This window comes from Tiliqua scincoides, chromosome 8, assembly GCF_035046505.1.
Source record: "Tiliqua scincoides isolate rTilSci1 chromosome 8, rTilSci1.hap2, whole genome shotgun sequence".
In the NCBI taxonomy this organism is placed as follows: domain Eukaryota; kingdom Metazoa; phylum Chordata; class Lepidosauria; order Squamata; family Scincidae; genus Tiliqua; species Tiliqua scincoides.
In genome coordinates, this window is record NC_089828.1 from 35,117,332 (window position 1) to 35,139,849 (window position 22,518).

General features: G+C 44.7%; 1 protein-coding gene across 1 annotated transcript in view; it reads right to left on the reverse strand.

Annotated features, from left to right (window-relative positions):
- Positions 1-22,518, reverse strand: part of SBNO2 (strawberry notch homolog 2) — a 98,481-nt gene that overhangs the window by 53,898 nt on the left and 22,065 nt on the right. Inside the window, exons 2-4 of the mRNA XM_066635519.1 lie at positions 13,699-13,935; positions 13,085-13,170; positions 5,751-5,874 (exon numbers count right to left, since the gene is read on the reverse strand). Of these exons, the coding sequence (XP_066491616.1) occupies positions 5,751-5,874; positions 13,085-13,170; positions 13,699-13,830 (342 nt within the window). The 5' untranslated portion in view covers positions 13,831-13,935. The remainder of the gene's footprint in view (positions 1-5,750; positions 5,875-13,084; positions 13,171-13,698; positions 13,936-22,518) is intronic.

Consider the following 22,518-nt stretch of genomic DNA (forward strand, 5'->3'; position numbering starts at 1 on the left):
TATGCAATCATATCAAAGTGGCAGGACATTAGTCCTCCTGGCAGCAATAGTTAAACAGAGCTTTTTCAATACATTGAGTTGTCCCATTTAAAAGGCCCTGTCAGAAAAACCTGCTGATTTAATCTTCTTGAAAAAGCCAGCTCAGTCTCTCAGGGGATGGGGATTGCAGATGTGGGATGAGGTGCTTCTGAAGACACACAAAGAGCATGTTTTAGCCTACTTGGTGTGAGAGAAAGTGGGTTGCTTTTTCCCCTTTCTGCCCCAACAATTAGCAACTGAACCAAATGCATCTGTAATGCTTGAGGATAAGCCTTACCTATAAGGCACTCATTTTTCTTGGAACAGTGCCCATGCCATAATTTAAGTGAATCAAGTCTGGCTAGGTAATTGGCAATATTGCTAGTTAATTGATGACAGGCCATCAAAAATGCCTTCATCACCCATCTAATCATTGAGTGTCAAAGAAACTTGGATCTTACAGTGTAAATTCCACAGCCCGCAGGCTCTCATTTAAATACAATGATGCAAAAAGATTTCATGTGTGAAATAGACTTGGATCCCAATTGTTGATCTCCTAGACAAGCTACAAAAGAAAAAAGCCCCTTCCATACATACAGAATCTTAGTAATGGGAGTGGGATCCCTACAGGAATTTTTAGTTTTGGGGAGAAGTTATTGCTCTTAAAGATGGGGCAAACCCCTCACTGTGGTTATACTTGTCACAAACCTTGGAAACTCAGCCTATTTTCATACCACCTTGGTTACATGCCCACTGACAGCACAACAGGGCTGAGCCCCCCCCCCCCGCCCCAACCCATGCACTCACATCTGTCAAGTGGCAGATAGGAGGGCTAAGACATAAAGTCTCATATTTGAAGCAAGTATCATGGGACTCAAATTCATCTGAACCTGGAATTGTGAAATCTGGTGATATCACTTACTGCTCTTCCAAGAGATTCACTGGAAGTCACATCAAGGGTTGTGCAATTAACCTTCAGTTTGGCAATCACCATGTTTCTCTTTCTCTTCTGCTCTGACTGGGGGACCCCAATGCGGGAAGACAGGATATACATATTTTAAATAAATAGGGCTCAAGACAGTAGAATAACTGCTAAATTTCCTATTTTCTGAAAGTGAACAAAGATCTTAGTTCCCCCCAGAAGCCTAAGGAGAATCCTGAAACCACTGTCTGTAATGCTTGTCTAATTAGCAGTGTAATCCTATGTATGGCTATTCAGAAGTCCCGGTATATTCAATTGGATTTATTCCCAGGAAAGTGTATAGGATTGCCTTGGTCTGCCAAACTCCTGTTGTGTCCCATCTCAAGACTATTCAACTGCAGGTGTTTGAGATTCTACAACATACCTCGTTTCCCTCTGCTCTTCCTGTTTTGCTCTGCCTAACTGGTAAGCTGCTTGAAGAATTCTACAGAACTTAAAGTTTGCTGCTCAAGACCTGGAAGTCATTTTGTCCCAACCATATTTGGCTGATATCAAGACTGTGTGTCATACTGCTAAAGGTATTACAACATCGTGGCTTCTGGATTTTTGCTAATGGGGCAACACAGAAATCTATGATTTTTATATTTGGGGTTAAGTGTTTGAGAGTGCATTTTGATATGTTCAAATTCAGTCAATAAATACCTAGGGGAATCATCATCACTCCCCAAGTTTCTCAATAATTCTACAGTGTCCATTAAATGTCCATTTAGTATTTCAGTGCCACCAACGGTAAGTCTCTGGCAGGACATAAGAACATAAGAATAGCCCCACTGGATCAGGCCATAGGCCCATCTAGTCCAGCTTCCTGTATCTCACAGCGGCCCACCAAATGCCCCAGGGAGCACACCAGATAACAAGAGACCTCATCCTGGTGCCCTCCCTTGCATCTGGCATTCTGACATAACCCATTTCTAAAATCAGGAGGTTGCACATACACATCATGGCTTGTACCCCGTAATGGATTTTTCCTTCAGAAACTTGTCCAATACCCTTTTAAAGGCTTCTAGGCTAGATGCCAGCACCACATCCTGCGGCAAGGAGTTCCACAGACCAACCACACACTGAGTAAAGAAATATTTTCTTTTGTTTGTCCTAACCCGCCCAACACTCAATTTTAGTGGATGTCCCCTGGTTCTGGTATTATGTGAGAGTGTAAAGAGCATCTCCCTATCCACTCTGTCCATCCCCTGCATAATTTTGTATGTCTCAATCATGTCCCCCCTCAGGTATCTCTTTCCTAGGCTGAAGAGGCCCAAACGCCGTAGCCTTTCCTCATAAGGAAGGTGCCCCAGCCCCGTAATCATCTTAGTCGCTCTCTTTTGCACCTTTTCCATTTCCACTATGTCTTTTTTGAGATGCGGCGACCAGAACTGGACACAATACTCCAGGTGTGGCCTTACCATAGATTTGTACAATGGCATTATAATATTAGCCGTTTTGTTCTCAATACCCTTCCTAATGATCCCAAGCATAGAATTGGCCTTCTTCACTGCCGCCGCACATTGGGTCGACACTTTCATCGACCTGTCCACCACCACCCCAAGATCTCTCTCCTGATCTGTCACAGACAGCTCAGAACCCATCAGCCTATATCTAAAGTTTTGATTTTTTGCCCCAATGTGCATGACTTTACACTTACTGACATTGAAGCGCATCTGCCATTTTGCTGCCCATTCTGCCAGTCTGGAGAGATCCTTCTGGAGCTCCTCACAATCACTTCTGGTCTTCACCACTCGGAGAAGTTTGGTGTCGTCTGCAAACTTTGCAACCTCACTGCTCAACCCTGTCTCGAAGTCATTTATGAAGAGGTTGAAAAGCACTGGTCCCAGGACAGATCCTTGGGGCACACCGCTTTTCACTTCTCTCCATTGTGAAAATTGCCCATTGACATCCACTCTCTGCTTCCTGGCCTCCAACCAGTTCTCAATCCATGAGATGACCTGTCCTCTAATTCCCTGACTGTAGAGTTTTTTCAGTAGCCTTTGGTGAGGGACCGTGTCAAACGCCTTCTGAAAATCCAGATATATAATGCCCACGGGTTCTCCCACATCCACATGCCTGTTGACCTTTTCAAAGAATTCTATACGGTTCGGGAGGCAAGACTTACCCTTACAGAAGCCATGCTGATTCTCCCTCAGCAAGGCCTGTTCGTCTGTGTTTTGAGATCCTATCTTTGAAGAGGCATTCCACCATCTTACCCGGTATGGATGTTAGGCTGACCGGCCTATAGTTTCCCGGGTCCCCCCTCTTTCCCTTTTTAAAGATCGGCGTGACATTTGCTATCCTCCAATCTTCTGGCACCGTGGCCGTTTTGAGGGACAAGTTGCATACCTTAGTCAAGAGGTCTGCAACTTCATTCTTCAATTCCTTAATAACTCTTGGGTGGATGCCATCAGGGCCCGGTGACTTATTGATCTTTAATTTATCAATGAGATCTGAAACATCTTCTCTTTTAACCTCTATCTGACTTAACTCCTCGGTCAGGAGGGGCCGTTCGGGCAGCGGTATCTGCCCGAGGTCTTCTGCCGTGAAGACAGATGCAAAGAACTCATTTAATTTCTCTGCCATCTCTAAGTCTCCTTTTATCTCCCCTTTCCCTCCCTCACCATCCAGAGGGCCAACCGCTTCTCTGGCAGGTTTCCTGCTTCTAACATATTTGAAGAAGCTTTTATTATTCCCCTTAATGTTGCTGGCCATGCGTTCCTCATAGTCTCGCTTGGCCTCCCATATCACCTTACATTTCTTTTGCCACAGTTTATGTTCCTTTTTATTCTCCTCATTAGGGCAAGACTTCCATTTACCGAAGGAAGCTTCCTTGCCCTTCACAGCCTCTCTAACTTGACTGGTTAGCCATGCGGGCACCCTCCTGGATTTAGTGGAACCCTTCTTTCTTTGCGGTATACACCTCTGCTGGGCCTCTATTACTGTTGTTTTAAGCAGCCTCCATGCACTCTGGAGAGATTGGACTCTTTTTACCCTCCCTTTCAACCTCCTTCTAACCAGCCTCCTCATTTGAGGGAAGTCTGCCCGTCGGAAGTCAAGGGTTTTTGTTAGAGATTTGCCTGGTATTCTTCCCCCAACATGCATATCAAAACGGATCACAGCATGATCACTGTTCCCCAATGGCTCAGTAACATTTACATCTCTAACCAGGTCCTGTGTACCTGTGCACAATATTAAATCCAGAGTCACCTGCCCTCTGGTGGGCTCAGTGACTAGCTGCTCTAAGCCACAGTCATTTAGCACATCAAGAAATCCGGTCTCCTTGTCGTGACCAGAACACAAACTGACCCAGTCAATATGAGGATAATTGAAGTCCCCCATGATTACAACCCTGTCCCTCCTTGTCACCTCCCTGATCTGTTTCCTCATTTCAAGGTCCCCTTCCGATTTCTGGTCTGGAGGACGATAGCATGCCCCCAGTATTACATCGCTGCACAAGCCTGGTAATTTAACCCACAGAGATTCTACGGTGGAGTCGGACCCACCTTCAATCTCTACTTTGCTGGATTCTATCCCTTCCTTAACATAAACGGCCACCCCACCTCCAACACACCCCTGCCTGTCCCTCCTGTAGAGTTTATAGCCCGGGATTGCGGTATCCCACTGATTCTCCACATTCCACCAGGTTTCCGTTATGCCCACTATGTCAGTGTTTTCCCTTGTCACCAGACATTCCAGTTCTCCCACCTTTGCTCGTAGACTTCGGGCATTCGCATAAAAGCATTTGTACACGGAATGCCCCAGGATGGGCTGCTTATTGGCTCCTTTGTCCCCGCATCCTCTCATTGTGCCAAACCGTCTATCACATCCCATCACGCTACCTTTCCCAATTTCTTCTCCTACTCTGCCTTTGTCTTGTTGTTCTCTAACCTCCCCATCCTCATCCCATAGGGATGAGGAGTCCCGAACCGGATGCCTCTCGGCTCCTGTCGGCCTTCCCCCAGGGATCAGTTTAAAAGCTGCTCTGCCACCTTTTTAATGTTATGCGCCAGCAGTCTGGTTCCATTCTGGTTCAAGTGGAGCCCGTCCCTCTTGTACAGGCCCCGCTTGTCCCAAAACGTTCCCCAGTGCCTAACGAATCTAAACCCCTCCTCCCTACACCACTGTCTCATCTACGCATTGAGACCCCTGATCTCCGCCTGCCTAGCTGGCCCTGCGCGTGGAACAGGTAACACTTCAGAGAATGCTACCTTTGAGGTCCTGGCTTTCAGCTTCCTGCCTAAAAGCCTAAATTTGGCCTCCAGGACCTCCCAGCTACACTTGCCCACGTCGTTGGTGCCGACATGCACCACAACCGCTACCTCTCCCCCAGCACTACTAGCCTATCTAGACGAGAAGTTATGTCCGCAACCTTCGCACCAGGCAGGCAACTCACCATGCAGTCCTCACATCCGTCGCAAACCCCCCTCTCTATGTTTCTAATAATCGAATCACAGGACTTCTAGTTTGCTAAAGAATTCAGACTTCTCTCTCAAAAACTGAGAGTAAAAACTCTCATCTCCAAAGAATTTAATCATTGTGTCTTGCAGGCTGCAAACACAGCTTCTCTTTTCATCAACCAAACTCTACCTTACTTAATAAGTCATACTGCAAGTCAGTATTTTGCACCACATACAGCCTACCTTCCCCACAATCCTTTGCCAGGATCATCAAAAGAAGAAAACATTGGGGGGGGGGGTAGGGACCAGACTGCTGCAGAGGCAAATCCATTTCAACAAAGACCCTGGTTACAAAAACGTATCCTTACCTGAGGAAAATCGCCATTTTTGGGTAAGAAATCAAGAAGGTTTGTAGGTGCATAGTTGTTGTCAGAGAATGACGGCCTGCTGATGGAATTCGTGTAGAAATCAGAAGTGGTATTAAAATATTGCCTATAAGTAAAAGGCAAACGAGAACAATGAATTTGCATTCACTGATTTTTCAGATATAAAAGTATAGACCACACCACAGTACATGTAAATGAAATAATCACATATTTTTCCCCCGCCTCCATTTTCCTCCTCCTCTGATGCCAATATCCATGAATGCTCCATGGGGCATGGTCCTGTCTTCTCAATCTTTGTAAAGTGTCAAGTATATTCAAACCACAATCATGCACTCACCTGAGATGGATGGACCAGATTTTATTTACATTATTTATTCTGAAGTACAATACAACATGAAAAAACAAATATATATTATGTATATAGTATATATTATTTATATTATTATATATATTATTTAATTCCTCTAGATAAACCTCAGGATTACTTCACACTCAGTCCAGATTTTCTTTTCAACAATGGTCAACTGGATACTTAAAAGAAGCTGACAAATGGGGCATGAAGTGCTTCCCTGTTTGCCTCAGCAAGCAGTGCGCCAAGGTAGACTGCCCTTGAACATGGAAGTTCTATTAGACATTATTAACAATTAGCCATAGCCAATAACAAACAAATTCATCATTAATTTGTTCTTGTAAGAATGGCCTTGCTGAAGGAAACAAAAGGTGCGCCCATTCCAGTTTGCCTTTCTCTTCTTTTTAAAACTTTAAGCATAGGGTATAAAGCAGCCTTTAGAACAGGAGTGCACAGAAGGTAAGCAGAATACTGGAAGATCTGAGTAATTTGCAGAAAGTCAGTAAGGATTTTCAACATGATGGCAACAATATAATTATTTTTCCTAAATTAAGCCACTGAAATGAATTTGGAGGCGGAAGTAGACCACCAGGAATAAGTTTTTGTATGAAAGGAACAGGAACTCAGCTCTGATGAACTCAAAGGGGAAAAAACCTGGGCTGAAGGTGCTCAGAGTCTAATTCATGTAAATTCAATTTTCAAACTGAGTTTTTGCCCCTAAGTCACTATTTTGTAACTGGCTCTGAGCAGACCTCAAAGTTATAACAAGGAAAAGGGAGGCACAAAGTTCCAACAATTGTGAAGTTCACCCAAACCAGCTTCAGAAAATACTGGTCCTCCCCTCCTCTCCCGACACTTGCAAACTTTTCCCTGCAACCACAAGAGCCAGTCTCTTGTTGGGTGGTTTATAAAATGAAGAAGAGACTCATCAACAAACGCAATTCTTTCACCCAGAACGAATGGCAGGGGTGGAGGTTACAAATAAATGCCAGCTGTTGCCAACAATATGCACTCTGGAAACTGTGGGTCAAAATCATGAAACACAGCAACTTCCTCTTCCCCCACCCCTCCATGGGAGAAGTATCAGCTCCACATGCCGCTCTCCATAATCTGATTTTCGTTTGACTACTGCTGCGTTTTTCTAGCAAAACCAGTGAGGGAACCTCCCTCCTAGTTTGCCTCATCATCCTTCCAGGAAAGAGCGTCTGTGGATCAACGTGTGACACACTCAGCCACCAGACTCTCTGGGGAGCCAGTCTCTGACATTCTCAAGAATCCTGTGGCTCACAGGGCCACCTGCAGGAGAGTTCCAGATCACACACACAGGGGTCCATGTGAGTTTGCTGGGGGAAGCCAAGCTGTCCATTTAAGACATTTTCTCAAGCCTGGAGACCTATCGAAAATCCTCCTCTAGCATCTACCATCAACCAGGGAACTAAGGGCCTCAAGGGAGCAATACTACCTGCCTCCTAGGAAGAACAAACTTTAACTAGGCTAAAAATACTTTTATATCGATGGTTCACTTTATTCAGCAGGGGAGAGCAACTGCCCCTGTTCACCCCAGCACTGTGTATTTTTTCCCATGGGTATCAGCAGGTGCCTTTTTCAGACTGCTATCCCTTTTGGGACATTTTTCCATTTATTTTCCTACAAAAACCATTTTATGGATTATGCTGAAAAATGGCATATAACAACCTTCAGCATGTTCCACAGCTGTTTACTCACCAAGGCACATCTGTGGTCACTTCCATAAGGGCACTTCCAAGTGGCCACTTCCTCTTTCTCCCTGCTTCAGAGCAAAAGAGGGAAGCAAGGAGCAGAGGTGCAAAGATGCTCTTGGGCACCCTGGCCGAGCACAACCAATGACGCAACCCTACTCAGCACACTTCCCTCTTCTCTAGGGTAGAGGAGGAAAGCATAGGGCTTGGCTACACCCAGCAAAGATTTCCAAGGTGCCTGCCTCCAGGGTTCATGGCCAAAATTTGCTCACCACCCTTGCTAGAGTGCACGTCCACTTGCCCTGGGGAGGATGGTGACCAAAACTGTGGAAGGTAGGAAACGGGAAGGGGAAGACCACCCTAGTCTCTCCACTGGCAAGGGAAGGAGCAGCTGCAAGAATCTCACCTTTCCCTGCCAGAAATTCTGATGTTCAGAAATACTTCTGCCTCCAGTATCAGCTACCCAGGAACTGCAGGTTGGCATACTCTAGCCACTATCATCTGACAACTATGGCAAGCTGGATTGTGTGTGCATTTTTAGAAACATATAAATGCAAGCTAATCTAAGGTGCATCAAGGATCATTCTGTTGGAAGGTGGGTTTTAAATCTTCTAAATAGATGCCCAGTGAGTCATGCTCAAAGGAGAAGCTATCTAACTAGACCTTTCCAACTGACAAGGAAATCTGGGTTAATGATTCACCAGCCTTTGAATGGATTACATCAATTTCTTTATCAGCAAACCTAGAAGTTCCAGCAGTCCTAGAATTCTGCTATCTACAGTGGTCAAGCAAATGCTTGCAGGACTGCCTACAAGCAGGCAAGGGCCCTCTCCCATTTCTCCCAGCAACTGATATTTAGAGGCAGACTGACTCAGGATCAAACAAAAGGATTCTGACTCAGGATCAAACAAAAGATTCACTTAGTTCAGTATCCTGTTTCCAACAGCATCTACCTTAATTCTAGGCACCAGTTACTGAGACGTGCTGGAACTCTACTGACCCTGAAAACTAGCGTGTGAGAGAGGGGCCTCTCTCCCTGAAGGAGTGACTGCTTCTGGAAGATAGGGACTAAGAAAGGAAGGAGGAGATGTCATATCAGTCGGGTTCCACTCACAAGTTCAGAACACGAAAGCAGGAGAAAAATAACGGCCTTCAGTCTCCTTTGGCAACCCAGGTCCCCAGACTTTTACACTCCTGCCTACAGTAACAGCACATCTGCAGTGAGTGGTCGTGCACCCAGGCCAGTAGAAATGTGGCAAAACCATAACCACACTCTGTGCTTGTGTACACACTCCACTATGCTCTCTGGCAGCTGGAGCTAGCAATATGAATTGTGAGCCAAGCAAACATTTCTAGAAGGAATAAAAGCACTGATCTGGATGTGGCAGGCTGTGGCTTAGTAGAACAGCACTTGCTTTGCACATGAAAGGCCCCAGTTTCGATCCCTGGCAGTATCTCCAAGTACGACTGGGCAAGATTCCCTCCTTAAAACCCTAGAGAGCCACTGCCACTCAGCTTCAACAATACTGAGCCAGATACACCAAGGGTTCCTATGTACTTATGCTTCAATTTCTCTTTCACCTTCTGCTTTTGCTGTACTTATCTGCAAAGAAGCTCTAAGAAATGAGCACATTATCTGCTCCATCTCAACAAGTCACAGCTTTGGATTCTTGGATCATTTAGGGCAGGGGTGTGAATCCACCCCAATAACATTTAGCAGCCACTACTGAGTTCGGGCAAAGTTGGGTGAGAAGAATGGCCATGAGGGAAGGGAGGATTGTGATCAATAAACCCCATCTACAATCTGCTGCAATTCAATATGCAGCAAAAGAAAAAAAAAACCGTCTGTTAACACCTCCCAAGAGGATTCAGAAAGTGGAATTTACAGGAATACCCTTGAAAAAAGAAAGCATGCACGCTTTTCCAAGCATGGGCGGTGGCAGAGGCAGGAGAAGCTGTCCAATAGGACAGGAGGCAGCTGGCTCGACAGCTCCCAACTCCTGTTGAAAAGGGGTGCTGGGAGAGATTGTCTGCAAGCATGGAGACAGCGCCCCTCTCTCCTGCCTCCCTGGCTTGGCAGTGCTTCCCATACCTTGAGTTCAGAACACAGCATACGTACATAAGAAAAGCTCTGCTGTATCAAGACCAGGGGTCTCCAGCTGGTCCGGCATCCTCTTTCCAACAACAGCTAGCCAAATGCTCCCAAGAAACCATGGACTTGAAGGCAAATATCCTCTCCTGCTACACTCCCCACAGCAACTGATCTTGAGAGAGAGAGAAAGAGAGAGACACTGCCTCTGATCATGAATGCTCCATATACCCACTATGCCTAGCAACAACACAAAAGCAGCCCTACTGGGCTGGAGCAATGCTCTGTCTAGCTCAACATCTCACTTCTGTAGGGGCTAAGCAGAGGCATCCTGGAACACCATATGCAGGATATGAAGGCAATAAACCACCCTTATAATTGCTCCCCAGCAACTGATATTCAGTGGTTAGCTCTCTCTGAACATGGAGGTTCTCCATACCATCTTGACTAATATCCACTGGTGGACCCTCCCCTCCATGAATGCACCAGCCCCCTTCTAATGCCACCTAAGCTAGTGGACTGCACATTCAATACATTGTTTTCTTGAGAGTGGGGTAGGCAGGAGAGCCAAGGCAGCCATGCAAGATCAGCTCTGACAAGTTCCAGGACTGGCAGAGAAAATCCTTTTGCAGGTCAGAGTTAGGCTTTAAAGGCTATGTGTAGTGGCTAAATGCCTCTCTTTTGCAAGCAGTAAGGTCCCAGGTTCAATCCCGATGACTCTATAGCAAAGGAACCCAGGTGCAGCAGTGGCAAGGAACTATCCTTTCTGCAGGTAGATACAACAGAACTGACCTGCTTGGGCCATTGGTCTAACTCAGTATAAGCACCTCTTTGCACCCTCAATTGTTTAATTTGTTCCCCAGACTCATTTGCTACTCCTACTCAATCCTCCTGTTCTCACAATTCTTTCCCAACACTATTGTCATATATTCAGACCAACTACGCCTGACTTTAGGATGACACCCAGCAGTGCTTGCCATGACACCTGCCTGATGACACTTCTCATTTCTTTCAAATTCCTCCTCAAAATCCATCTTTTCCGTGAAGGCTTTGGAACACAACACACCTTACTATCCTCTATCCCAGGGGTGCCCAAACCCTGGCCCTGGGGCCACTTGCGGCCCTCGAGGTCTCTCAATGTGGCCCTCAGTGAGCTCCCAGTCTCCAATGAGCCTCTGGCCCTCCGGTGATTTGTTGGAGCCCACAATGGCCGGATGCAACTGCTCTCAGCATGAGGGCAACTGTTTGACCTCTCACGTGAGCTGTGAGATGAGGGCTCCCTCCACTGCTTGCTGTTTCACATCTGTGATGCAGTAGTAGCAGAAAAGGAAAGGCCAGCCTTGCTTTGTGCAAGGCCTTTTATAGGCCTTGAGCTATTGCAAGACCTTCATTCATTCATATAAGTTCATCTTTAATATATTCATTTCTGTAAACATATGTAAATTTATTCAAATTTTAAATGTAAGTTAATTCTTTTTTTCCCCGGCCCCCAACACAGTGTCAGAGAGACGATGTGGCCCTCCTGCCAAAAACTTTGGACACCCCTGCTCTATCCTATTATAACTATACCTCAGTACAGTATGTGTCACTGAAATAAACACATTCTCCTCCTGTTTATCCTTGCCCCTGTTATCTCTCCTATGATAAGCTATAAACTGTAAGCCCCTCAGGGCAAGTGTCTTTTCCCTTATAAGTTGCAAAGCATTCCACATATGGACTAGTGCTACACTAACAGCTATTCTTACAAATAATTCAGGAACCACCAGAACAAGGAGGATGTCAACACAGGTTGTTAGAGTGGGCCTATGAGCCCATTTTCTCTTGGCTGGTTGAACTTTTGGCATGATCTGGCCCTAAAACATCCAAGATTCAGAAGATATCCCAATCTCACCAATCATATTGGCTGGCAAAGTAAGACTGACGAAAACCTTGCCTTTCCCACTAGGCGTAAACTGGTCTGCTTCTTTGATACGTTAGAGGCATAGGATAACTCCTCTGTTAAATACCATTACTTTGCATTCAGGTGACATTTTTGCTAAGGGTTCAAAGCATCCCACATTTGAACCTAGCATTTAAAAGGCCAAACCCATTTCAATCTCATTATACCACCAGTTAGAAACGCCGCCTTAAATTCAACAAGGGTGACTTACAAGCCTCAAAGCGCTCTACCAGGAACCATTAGCCGCTTGCCTCCCTTGGGGGCCAACAGCCTGGAGAATGCTACATAAAAGAACAATATATGCTGACACAGCCAGTGGTAAGATAAAATTTTTTAGAACTCAATTAGTATACCTGAACTATGGAAGCAAGACTCACTTTTGCCACTAAATCTGTGCCGGAGACAACCAATGGTCAAATAGGTGAGCTATCACTTGCCTGTGTGCGTTCCTTGCCTGGCAAGTACTTTGGTGCAACTTTGGAATTATTTGGGAAAACTTCAGACACTTGACAAGTATAATCTTAAAAATACATGCCAGTCGCAAACATACAGTTAAGAGCATGTACTGATGAATCCAGCTGGATCAGACGCAAAAGTCCATCAGCAGCCTGTATTGAGAGTTGTTGGCCAGAGGCCTTTGGAGAAGCAAGGCATGAAGAGGCAACAACCCTTCTCTGTTGCTTTGTTCCCAAGAACTGGCATTCAGAAGTAGACTGCCTCTCAACAAGCAGGCTCTGTTTATGGCAAACAACCATTGATAGACTTCACTCTCCATGAATTAAAAGCTATCAGCTGCCATCACATATTGTGGCAGTGGATGCTGTAAGTCAATCATGCATTATGTGAAGTTCTTTTTGATCTCCTTGAACCAAAAAAAATTTTTTTTTAAAAAAGGTACCATTACTGTTATGTCATTCCCCCCATAAATCTAGGCCATCTCATAGGGAAGAATTATGGCTCCTGAACCACGAGTCTTTTGTCTGACTTTTATAGAACTAGTTTTTTAAAAATAAATTCCAAGTTCGGGAGAAACAGTGTGATGTAGTAGTTAAAAAGCTGGACTTTGAGTAGAGAGAGTTGGGTTGAGAGCCCCCCCCCCCCCAGTTTTGCCAAAAAGTGCAAGGGGTGAGGTTCAGAACCACAAATTGCCCTGAGGTTTGGGAAGCAGGGGGGGATCTAGAAACAAAACAGAGAAATATTCAAAAGCTAAGTAGCACTTACTGGTTTTCACTCAGGAAAGGTGAAGCTGGGTAAGGAGGAGGCAAATAAGAGTCCAAATTCCAACAACTAGAAGCCAGTGCAGAAGTCTGAAAGAAAAAAGGCTGCAGATTAAAAAACCAGATGGAAAAGGACCTCCTTTGCATGTGAAAGGTCTCAGGTTAAACCCCCCACTGCACTCTGTGTGGAGCAGGCCTTGGTTCACAGGGCTGAGAACAACCATAGAGAGCAACTGGGCACTACTGCAAACAAAGCAGGAGCCCTACCACTAAAATGTGGACCTCCCTTGACCAATGGAGGGGGCCTTGCTGTCTTGCCTCTACCTATGATGCAGCCTGGAGGAACAGCTCCTGATGGAGGCAGTTTGGGGAGAGGGGAGTCAAATGGCAAACAGCCCTAGCTGAGCCAGTAGTATTGGACAATATGAGAAGACACACCATCTCGGCTCCATTCACACTCACAATTCCCATCTTTCAACAACACAAACACATGCAACCAGCCCACCACTATCACGCTTCCCACCACAGGACTTCAGTGAGGCTGCCACCTTACGCCGATCATCATTTTTCAATTCTTTTTAACAGCTTTTGATACCCTAGACAGATAAGTGCACTAACCTCCATGGTGGACATGCCACTCAGCTGGGACTGAAGGGTGGGCATTCCATAAAGCATGTTGCCTGAATGCTGGTGTGTGCGCGGTGGGTGGTAGCTCTTCCCCCCATCCATGGCGTGGTTCAACGAGGGCATCAGGCTTCGTGTTGCTTCATGGAGGAAGCCGGGGTTGGCAGGAGATCCTGGAGGCTGATAGGGCCTCCGGGGGAGTTTACCTGCACCCTTTGGTCTGCAACATGCCTTGAACAATGGAGAGAAGATTATTATTAACCAATTATTAATTTGCTGCTTTCAGAACATAAGCAACTATCTACTGAGTCAGCACCATGGTCCATCAAGCCCAGCATGGCTTACTCTGACTGGCGATGGCTCTCCTATGATCTGGAGAGGGGGTCCTTTGCTGCCGTACCTGGAGAGGCTAGTGACTGAACCCGAGACCTTCTGCATGCGATGCAGAAGTGGCAGATATTCTACCACTGAGCTACAGATCTTCCTTTGTGCTGCCAGGTGCAGAGAAAGCAGAAACAAATCTTAAGAAAGACTCATGCAGGTGCTACTTTGCAGAGCGATGGAAAGGTGAGGCACATTGGGGGGGTGACACATCAGGATCTGAGCTTTTCATATTTAGAAATGTTACATCCCACTTTTTGCCTTAAAATGCTGCTCAAAGTTGCTTACAAAGTTAAAATTCACCACACAATAAAATAAGCTACATTTATAATACACACAATAAAATAAGCTATGTTTATATAAGCTATAAAATGATCAATAAAATAATGATCATTAGGATCATTAGAAAAGGTATTGAGAACAAAACAGCTAATATTGTAAATGCCGTTGTACAAATCGATGGTAAGGCCACACCTGGAGTATTGTGTCCAGTTCTGGTCACTACATCTCAAAAAGGACATAGTGGAAATGGAAAAGGTGCAAAAGAGAGCTACTAAAATGATTACTGGGTGGGGGCACCTTCCTTATGAGGAAAGGCTACAGCATTTGGGCCTTTTCAGCCTAGAAAAGAGACGCCTGAGGGGAGACATGATTGAGACATACAAAATTATGCAGGGGAAGGATAAAGTGGATAGAGAGATGCTCTTTACACTCTCACATAACACCAGAACCAGGGGGTATCCACTAAAATTGAGTGTTGGGAGAGTTAGAACAGACAAAAGAAAATATTTTTTTACTCAGCATGTGGTTGGTCTGTGGAACTCCTTGCCACGGGATGCAGTGATGGCATCTCGCCTAGATGCCTTTAAAAGGTGTTGGACAAGTTTCTGGAGGAAAAATCCATTATGGGTTACAAGCCATGCTATGTATCTGCAACCTCCTGATTTTAGAAATGAGCTATGTCAGATGCAAGGGAGGGCACCAGGATGCAGGTCTCTTGTTATCTGGTGTGCTCCCTGGGGCATTTGGTAGGCCGCTGTGAGATACAGGAAGCTGGACTAGATGAGCCTATGGCCTGATCCAGTCGGGCTGTTCTTATGTAAGTGCGCGCTCACTCGCTCGCTCGCTCGCTCTCACTCACTCTCTCACTCACTCACTCTTTAATATTCTGCCCCCTTTTTCTTCTTCAAGAGAACTCAGGACCAGGTGATCTCTGCACCCAGTCTGGCACCAAGATCATCCCTGCTCTCTCCCCTACATCTCCAACATCCACACAAGGACACAGAATCCCATGACAGCCTACATACATGAAATCCAAATCACATGGCTGGTTCCCAAATTTCATTGGGCCAAGCACACATTGAACTATGCTCATGTAAGTTGTATCTGAAGGTTACACCCCTGTGACAATTTCAGGAGATGTCAGAGGTGGATGGGGGCAAAGTAGGAAGTCACATTCTACTGAGTCAGAACTTTGGGCCATCTGGCTCAATATATGGCCTACACTGGCTGGCAGCAGCTCTCCATGGTTCAAACAAGGGTCCCTTCCAGCCTTAACTAGAAATGCCAGGAATTGAACCTGGGGCTTTCTGCATGCAAAGCGGGCATTCAACCAACGAGCTACAGAACTCTCATCCTTACAGTGTGTTTAAACCAGACCAGAGACAACTATAATCTGATACAGCATGGGGAGAAAATGCAAAGCAAGCCACCAACTGAGGATCTGTTTCAGTGTCCCAACACATGTGCCAGATGCACGCCAAAGTTTTTCCCCCATAGCCACGTGTACAAGAGATAGACCACCACAGCCCTTACTATCAGCCAATAACTTGGCACACTGAAATGTGCCAGGGTTTGAGGCTTGCCTAAAAGCCACTCTCCAGCCTAGTTGAGTGGATGTTAGTTGTGACAATCCAAAGGGGTATTTCTGCCTGCCCTCAAAAACACTGTTTATACTGCCCTTGGAAAGGCATCCAAGCTAGCAACCATCACCACATCTTGTGGCAATGAATTCCACAAGCTAATTATGCACTGTGTGAAGTATTACTTCTTTTTGCCCATTGAATCTCCTGCCCATCAGTTTCATTGGATGAAGCCTGGCGCTGGTATTGTGGGTAGGAGAAAAGTAGCTCTTTCCATTGTGCGCAACTTTATAAATCTCAGCCATGTTCCTCTTAATTGCTTTCTTCCCCCCCCCACCCCCAGCGTAAAAGCCCCAAACACTCTGACCTTTCTTCATAAAGAAGCCCTCTGATCATTTTGGTTGCCCTTCTATGCACCTTTATGAATTCTGCAATATCCCTTCCTGAGGTGCAGTGATCAGAACTGTACACATTATCTCAACTATACAGAATATATTTGTATATGGGCATTATATTATAAGCTGAGGCTGAGGGAATGGCTTGCCTAAAACACCCAAGTTCAAAGCTAAATTCACACTGGGAAAGTCCTGACAGTACAGTGTGATGGTGAGAGCACTGGATAGGAACCAGAGAGCCCAAGATTCAAAATCCTGCTCAGCCCTGAAGCCCTGAGTCAGCAACCATTTCTCAGTCTAACCTAAGTTACAGCTCTAGCTGAGGATTAAACGGGACAAGAGAACCATGAACACTAGCCGGAGCTCCCTGAAGGCACATGGGACTTAAATGTAACAAATACAAATTATTTTGCAGCAGTCAGATCCATCCCAGCAGCCAGAAGCTAATGATCTCCATCCCCCTCCCCAATGCCCTTTGGAACAATTCTAGATCATGAGATTGCATCTGTCCAAGGGGCATGCTGAGAAAAGAGAAGGGTGTTTCTTGGTTCCAAACCATTTAGAAGCTGCAGTTAACTAATGGAGATGAAGTAAATCCAGAATAATATGCCCCAAAGAATGTGGAAGTGGCACTTTAAACTAGCTTCCAAGGGTAGCTCCAGAAAGCATGCACTATAGCAATCTAGTCCAGACGTTATTAAACTAGGAATAATTGTCTTTCACAGGAAAGCAGTGCTTCAGTAAAAGACGCAATGGCAAGACTGAGCCTACCCCAGCTCACTGAGAACAGGTGGGTATCATTCGGATAAATGTCAGGAACTCCAGAAGACTGGGGAGCAATGTTACCAACTTTAGCCAAGATCCATACACAGAGATGGACCAATTCTCAAGCTCACCACTTCACTCTTTGTATGGAGTTTAAATATTTGACATGTCTTGGGATGTGACTAAGCTAATTTGAAAACTGTTGAACCAGACTTCCCTCCAACTTCAGAATCCCCCCTCTTCTCTATGAGAAACACATAAAAACAGAGGAGGGGAAGAAGAGAATGGCACCAACAAGATTAGTCAAAAAGCCTCTCTTAAACAGCCACATTTCAAAGTAACAGCCTGCTTTCAAGAAAGGGCCCAGCCAGACAAATCTGGGAAGCTGGGAAATTCCTTTTCTGGTATGATCTCGGTCACCCCACCCCACATGTTTGCTGTGATCCTTACCAGAATTGTCTCCAGTTTTCCAGTCTGGGAGGAACCCATATGCCAACTACAATCAACAGAGCATATACTAAAGAAGTTAGTCAATGTGGACTAGCCACTAGAAGTGATGGGCAGGAGGTTCAGGACAGAAAAAGGAGAACTTCTTAGCATAATGTACAGTTGCCACAGGCCAAAGTGGGGGCAACCTCTAGCATCAATTGTTTTAAAAAGGGATCAGAAAGATCCATGGACAAGTTGATCAATGGTTATTAACCATGATGGAACCTCCATGTATAGAGGCACTCCAAATACTCAGCAGTTGTATCGTGCTTGCTGGGTGTTTAAAACACTTCCCATCTGCTATGCAGTTGCAACAAAAACCCCATCAAATAAGAATTGTTATCAGCAAATAAAGCACTGAGCCTGAGAGGGACAGGCTTGCCTACAGCCACCTAGTTAGTATGTGACAGGGGTGAGATCTGAACTGAGCAAGGCCTGATTTACAGCGCAATCTTTTAGCCACTACATCATACCAGCACTATCAGAATTGCCACTTTGCTGGGGAGGGCTGCTGCCTTCATGTCCTGCTGGTGGATTCGCCAGAGGCACCCAGCTTGCACTGTGCGAACCAGGATGCTGAACTAGACAGTCTTTTTGATCTTGCTGTCTCTGCCTGAGCCCTTGGAAAGCTGCAGCCAGCCAAAGGAGACAATATTTGGCCAGACAGACTAGTTGTCTGGCTCAGTATAAAGTTGTGTTCAATTGGCATGACTTACATTGACAAAGTTACCTAAAAGACAGCTTGAAACACACTTGTTCTATATTACCTAAACGCAGGAGCATTTAAGAGATGTAAACCTTAAATCTCCTGCTGGGCTGTCTTCCCAAACAAATCAACACCAGCTCATCTTTACGAGCAGAGTTGCCTCTTTTTATGATGCCATAAAAATGGTAATATACCAGGTGTTAAAAGGTGGCAGCCCATCACTTCTGGAGATGCCAGGCTTCTCAGAGGCTGGGAACATTCTGCAATGAGTTATTTTGCTTTTTCACACTGAAAAGCAATTCTGAACAAACACTCCCAGCGCGATCTGCAACGCTCAGCAGGAGCAAGCATCGGGGGGGGGGGAAGTCTCCTGTGGTCGCACTATGAAAGCACAGGAATTCTGCATCTTAAGAATATCAGTTTTTAAAACCAAAGTGCAAGTTTCTAGGCCTCAGTTCCATAACATGTAGGCAACGTCTGGGAAAGGGCATGAGACCAGAACTGAACCTTAACCCAAACCCAAATAAGCAGTTGCAGAATCCAGCATTCAACTTTCCATGGTAGGATGCATGTTTTATTTTCCTGAATGGTATATATTTTGTGGGTCAAAACCCTTTATCAAAAATCACAAAGGACACAATTCTAACCAGGTCTACTCAGAAGTCCTACTGTGTTCAATGGGACTTACTCCAAGGAAAGTGAGGCTAGGATTGCAGCCAAAGTTTTTTTGTTTTTTTTAAATGGCTCTTCCAGTTAAAATAGCTGAAACTGCATTTCACTTTCAAGAGTTACATTGCAAGGGAAAAATATCTGATATTATTCCACTTGAAGCAGTGGCGTACCAATGGAGAGGCTGAGGGACCCAGGTTTCAAGCTGCAGGAGGGTGACACCACTAGTGATCGAAATAGCTAAAATCACAATTATTCAGAATAATACCATCTTCGCTTGTCTGAGACCATAATAAAGATTTGATTTGATAATACAATCATGTTATGAGTAATTTACAGCAGAATTCAATTAAACAAACCAGAGTGAAATATTTCCGTTCTAACAAAAGTTATGGCCGAAAAACCAGAAAACAAAAACACAACTGTCTTATGTAACAAAAAGTAGATTTCATTAACTCAAAATGGACCAATGAGACTGATTATTCGAAGAGCCAATGAGATGTTTTTATGATACAGCATGGAATCAGTAATGTATTAATAAGGTGACACCCTTGGAGGGGCGCATCACTAGTGAGTAAAACTGTGGAAACTGTGGTTTTTAGGAATACTACCATCATGTTAGATAACATTCAATAAGTAGTTTACAGCAGAATGCAATGAAAAAAAACCACATTGAAATACCTGTGTTCTATCAAAAGCTAGAGCCAAATAACCAGAAAAGATTATTTGACATGACTTACATTGTCCCTAATGTCACAAAAAGTGGATTTCCTTAACTCAAAACTGACCAGTGAACCTGGGTGTTATGAGAGCTAACAAGGTGTTATTATGACACAGCTTGGAACCAATAAGAGGTTATCATGAGTCAGCTCCCTTTTCCATGTATCAGAACTAATACTCAAACTCCTATTCAGTCCTATAAGTGTCATCAAGTAGGCCATTGTTTTTTGGCTGGTTACTGATTCGTTGGGTAACCTATAGTGCTCTATGGTTAAATAAATAAATAAATAAATAAATAAATAAGGTTGACACCATGAGTTATAAGACTGGGTGACACTAACCCTAGTGATGACACTAGTGGGAAGTGGGTGTTGTTGGTCACTGGCTTAGATTACTTTTAAAGTGGATTCTAAACATTCATGGTTAAACTTCGGCCTTAATGGCTGAGGTTTGCTGGATGGTTAGACCTGGGCCCTCACGGGGACTTGAATTAATTTTGTTGTATGGGGGGTGTCAAAAATTTATGGGCCCCAGAGTGTCAAATGATCTAGCTACACCACTGACATGAAGTGCATCGAATCAAGTTCAAAGTATATGCATTGGTTACTAAACCGCTTCATAAAATTACCACCTGAAACTGGAGAGTTAAAAAAGGAAACTACTGATGAACCAGAACCAAGCCCAAACATTTACTGGCTCAACTGCCAGGTCTGCAGATACTTTAGAAGTCTAAGGCTATTTGTTTTGGCAGCATTTTCCAATGGCCAGAGAGCAGAGTTCCCTCAGTAGAGTGCCCTACAGATCAGTCTCTCACTGACTAAATTATGCAAAGCCACCATACATATGCAAACAGCCTGCACCATTTAATCGGATTACAAAAGTAGAAAGAGAAATCTATTTCTCAGTGGTCCAGAAGGCACAGTAGGTGCTCAATTACTGTAAAGGCCCATTCTCAAGACACAGAGAACTGTGTTTTTTTTTTAACACTGGGGATAATGCCTCCTCCTGGTAGAACAGCACTGAATCCATATTCTCCAAGGGGAGGGGCATTTTTAGCCCTTCCAGACTGAGCTTGACAAAGCAGGAATTCCCTCAGCCTGCCAGAACCAGACAACTGTTGACAGCACATAACCACAGCAAGGCAACTGCCAGAAACAAAAGCTGAGCAGCAGAAGGGGCAAAGGAATCTGGTGATGCCTTGAGTCTAAGGCTTCTGGCATTATCCTTGTAGCTTAAGGGCTAGAACAGTGTTTCTCAAACTGTGGGTCGGGAGTCAATTTCAGGTGGGTCCCCATTCATTTCAATGTTTTATTTTTAATACGTTAGACTTGATGTTATCATGATATGCAACTGCATTTAGGGAAATGTTAGACCTGTACTTTTAACAAGCTACTATGTATATTATTTTAACAATGATAGTCAATGGAACTTACTCCTGGGTAAGTGTGGGTAGGATTAAACCTAGGATTTTTTAAAATGTTCCTGCTTGATGATGTCACTTCTGGTGATGACATCAGTTCCAGTGGGTCCTGAAAGATTCTCATTCTAAAAAGTGGGTCCTGGTGCTAAATGTGTGAGAACCACTGGGCTAGAAACTTGTGTGAAGGTCAAAATTCTTAGGATGGGACAAACGTTCTTTGGCCATGTTAGAAGGGGAATTTAGAGCAAGTCAACATTACAACTCCCAGCAAGATAGAACTGGTCCAGAACTTCCCTTCCAGTATTTCATCTCCCAGATGGGTACTGGATTCCACTGTCCTGCAAATGGAAGCACCATAACCTATGTAAGACAATGGTCCCTGGCCACCTGCTGGTGATGTTGGGAGGGGGTGTTATCCAGTGAGATCAACTGGAGGTAAATCAAGGACTAACAAGAACAAAAACCAGTCACTGCTTTGAAAGGCCTCAAAACAAAAATATGAGAAATTAATGAGAGATGGGTCTGTCAAGACCTATGTGGTTCAGAGGAACCTCCATACTCAGAGGCAGCATACCAGTGAGCCAGCAGTCACTGGGGAGTAATAGGAGGAAAAGGTTTTCCAGGCCCTGCTTATGAACTTCACAGAGGCAACCAATTTGCAACTAGGTGAAGCAGGGTGCTAGACTAGAGCAACTTTTAGTCTCATCTAGTGTGGCTCTATGTTCTCATTGCCAATTACTGGTCCACTGATGAAAGCATAGGTCTGCAATAGTTTGAGTGAACTGTGTACAAGGGCTCAACACAGTGTACCCTAAGTTCAACACAGTGGGAACAAGCAAGGGGGGGAGGGGAAAGCTACTGCCTTCACACTCTGCCTGTGGATTTTCCAGAAGTCAGTGCTGGGTGAAGAAAAGATGGGATCCTGTAGAGTTTTTATCCTTCAATCCTCACTAGCATCTTATAAAAACCCACAGCCTCCGCTTTTTAATCAGGGGCACTAATCCCCTGCGCCCATCCCCTTCCCAACTTTTGCAACAGCCTTTGATAGGAAATCTAGAGCCAGCAGTTCCCGTAAGAGCTGCAGAAGCACCACTTCCCTTACTTACGTTTTACGAAGGGTAACTTATTATGAAGGGTATAAAATCAATAGCAAAAGAAAAAAAGCAAGAGAGCAAAAGAGAGAAGAACTTCCCCACTGCCATTCAGCATTATCTCGTTGCCTCTGCTCCTGGAATTGTTACGATTTTGTGCCTTGAGATATGGAAGAGACTCTTCTTCGATTAAGAAAAATAAACTCTGCTCAACTTAGGGAGGAAGAAAAAGAGGCAAGTGGTGGGCAGAGACTGCAGGTGTTTATGTTTAGCAATAATTGGTCCTGTATATACTGAGTAGCAGGTGGGTACAGTG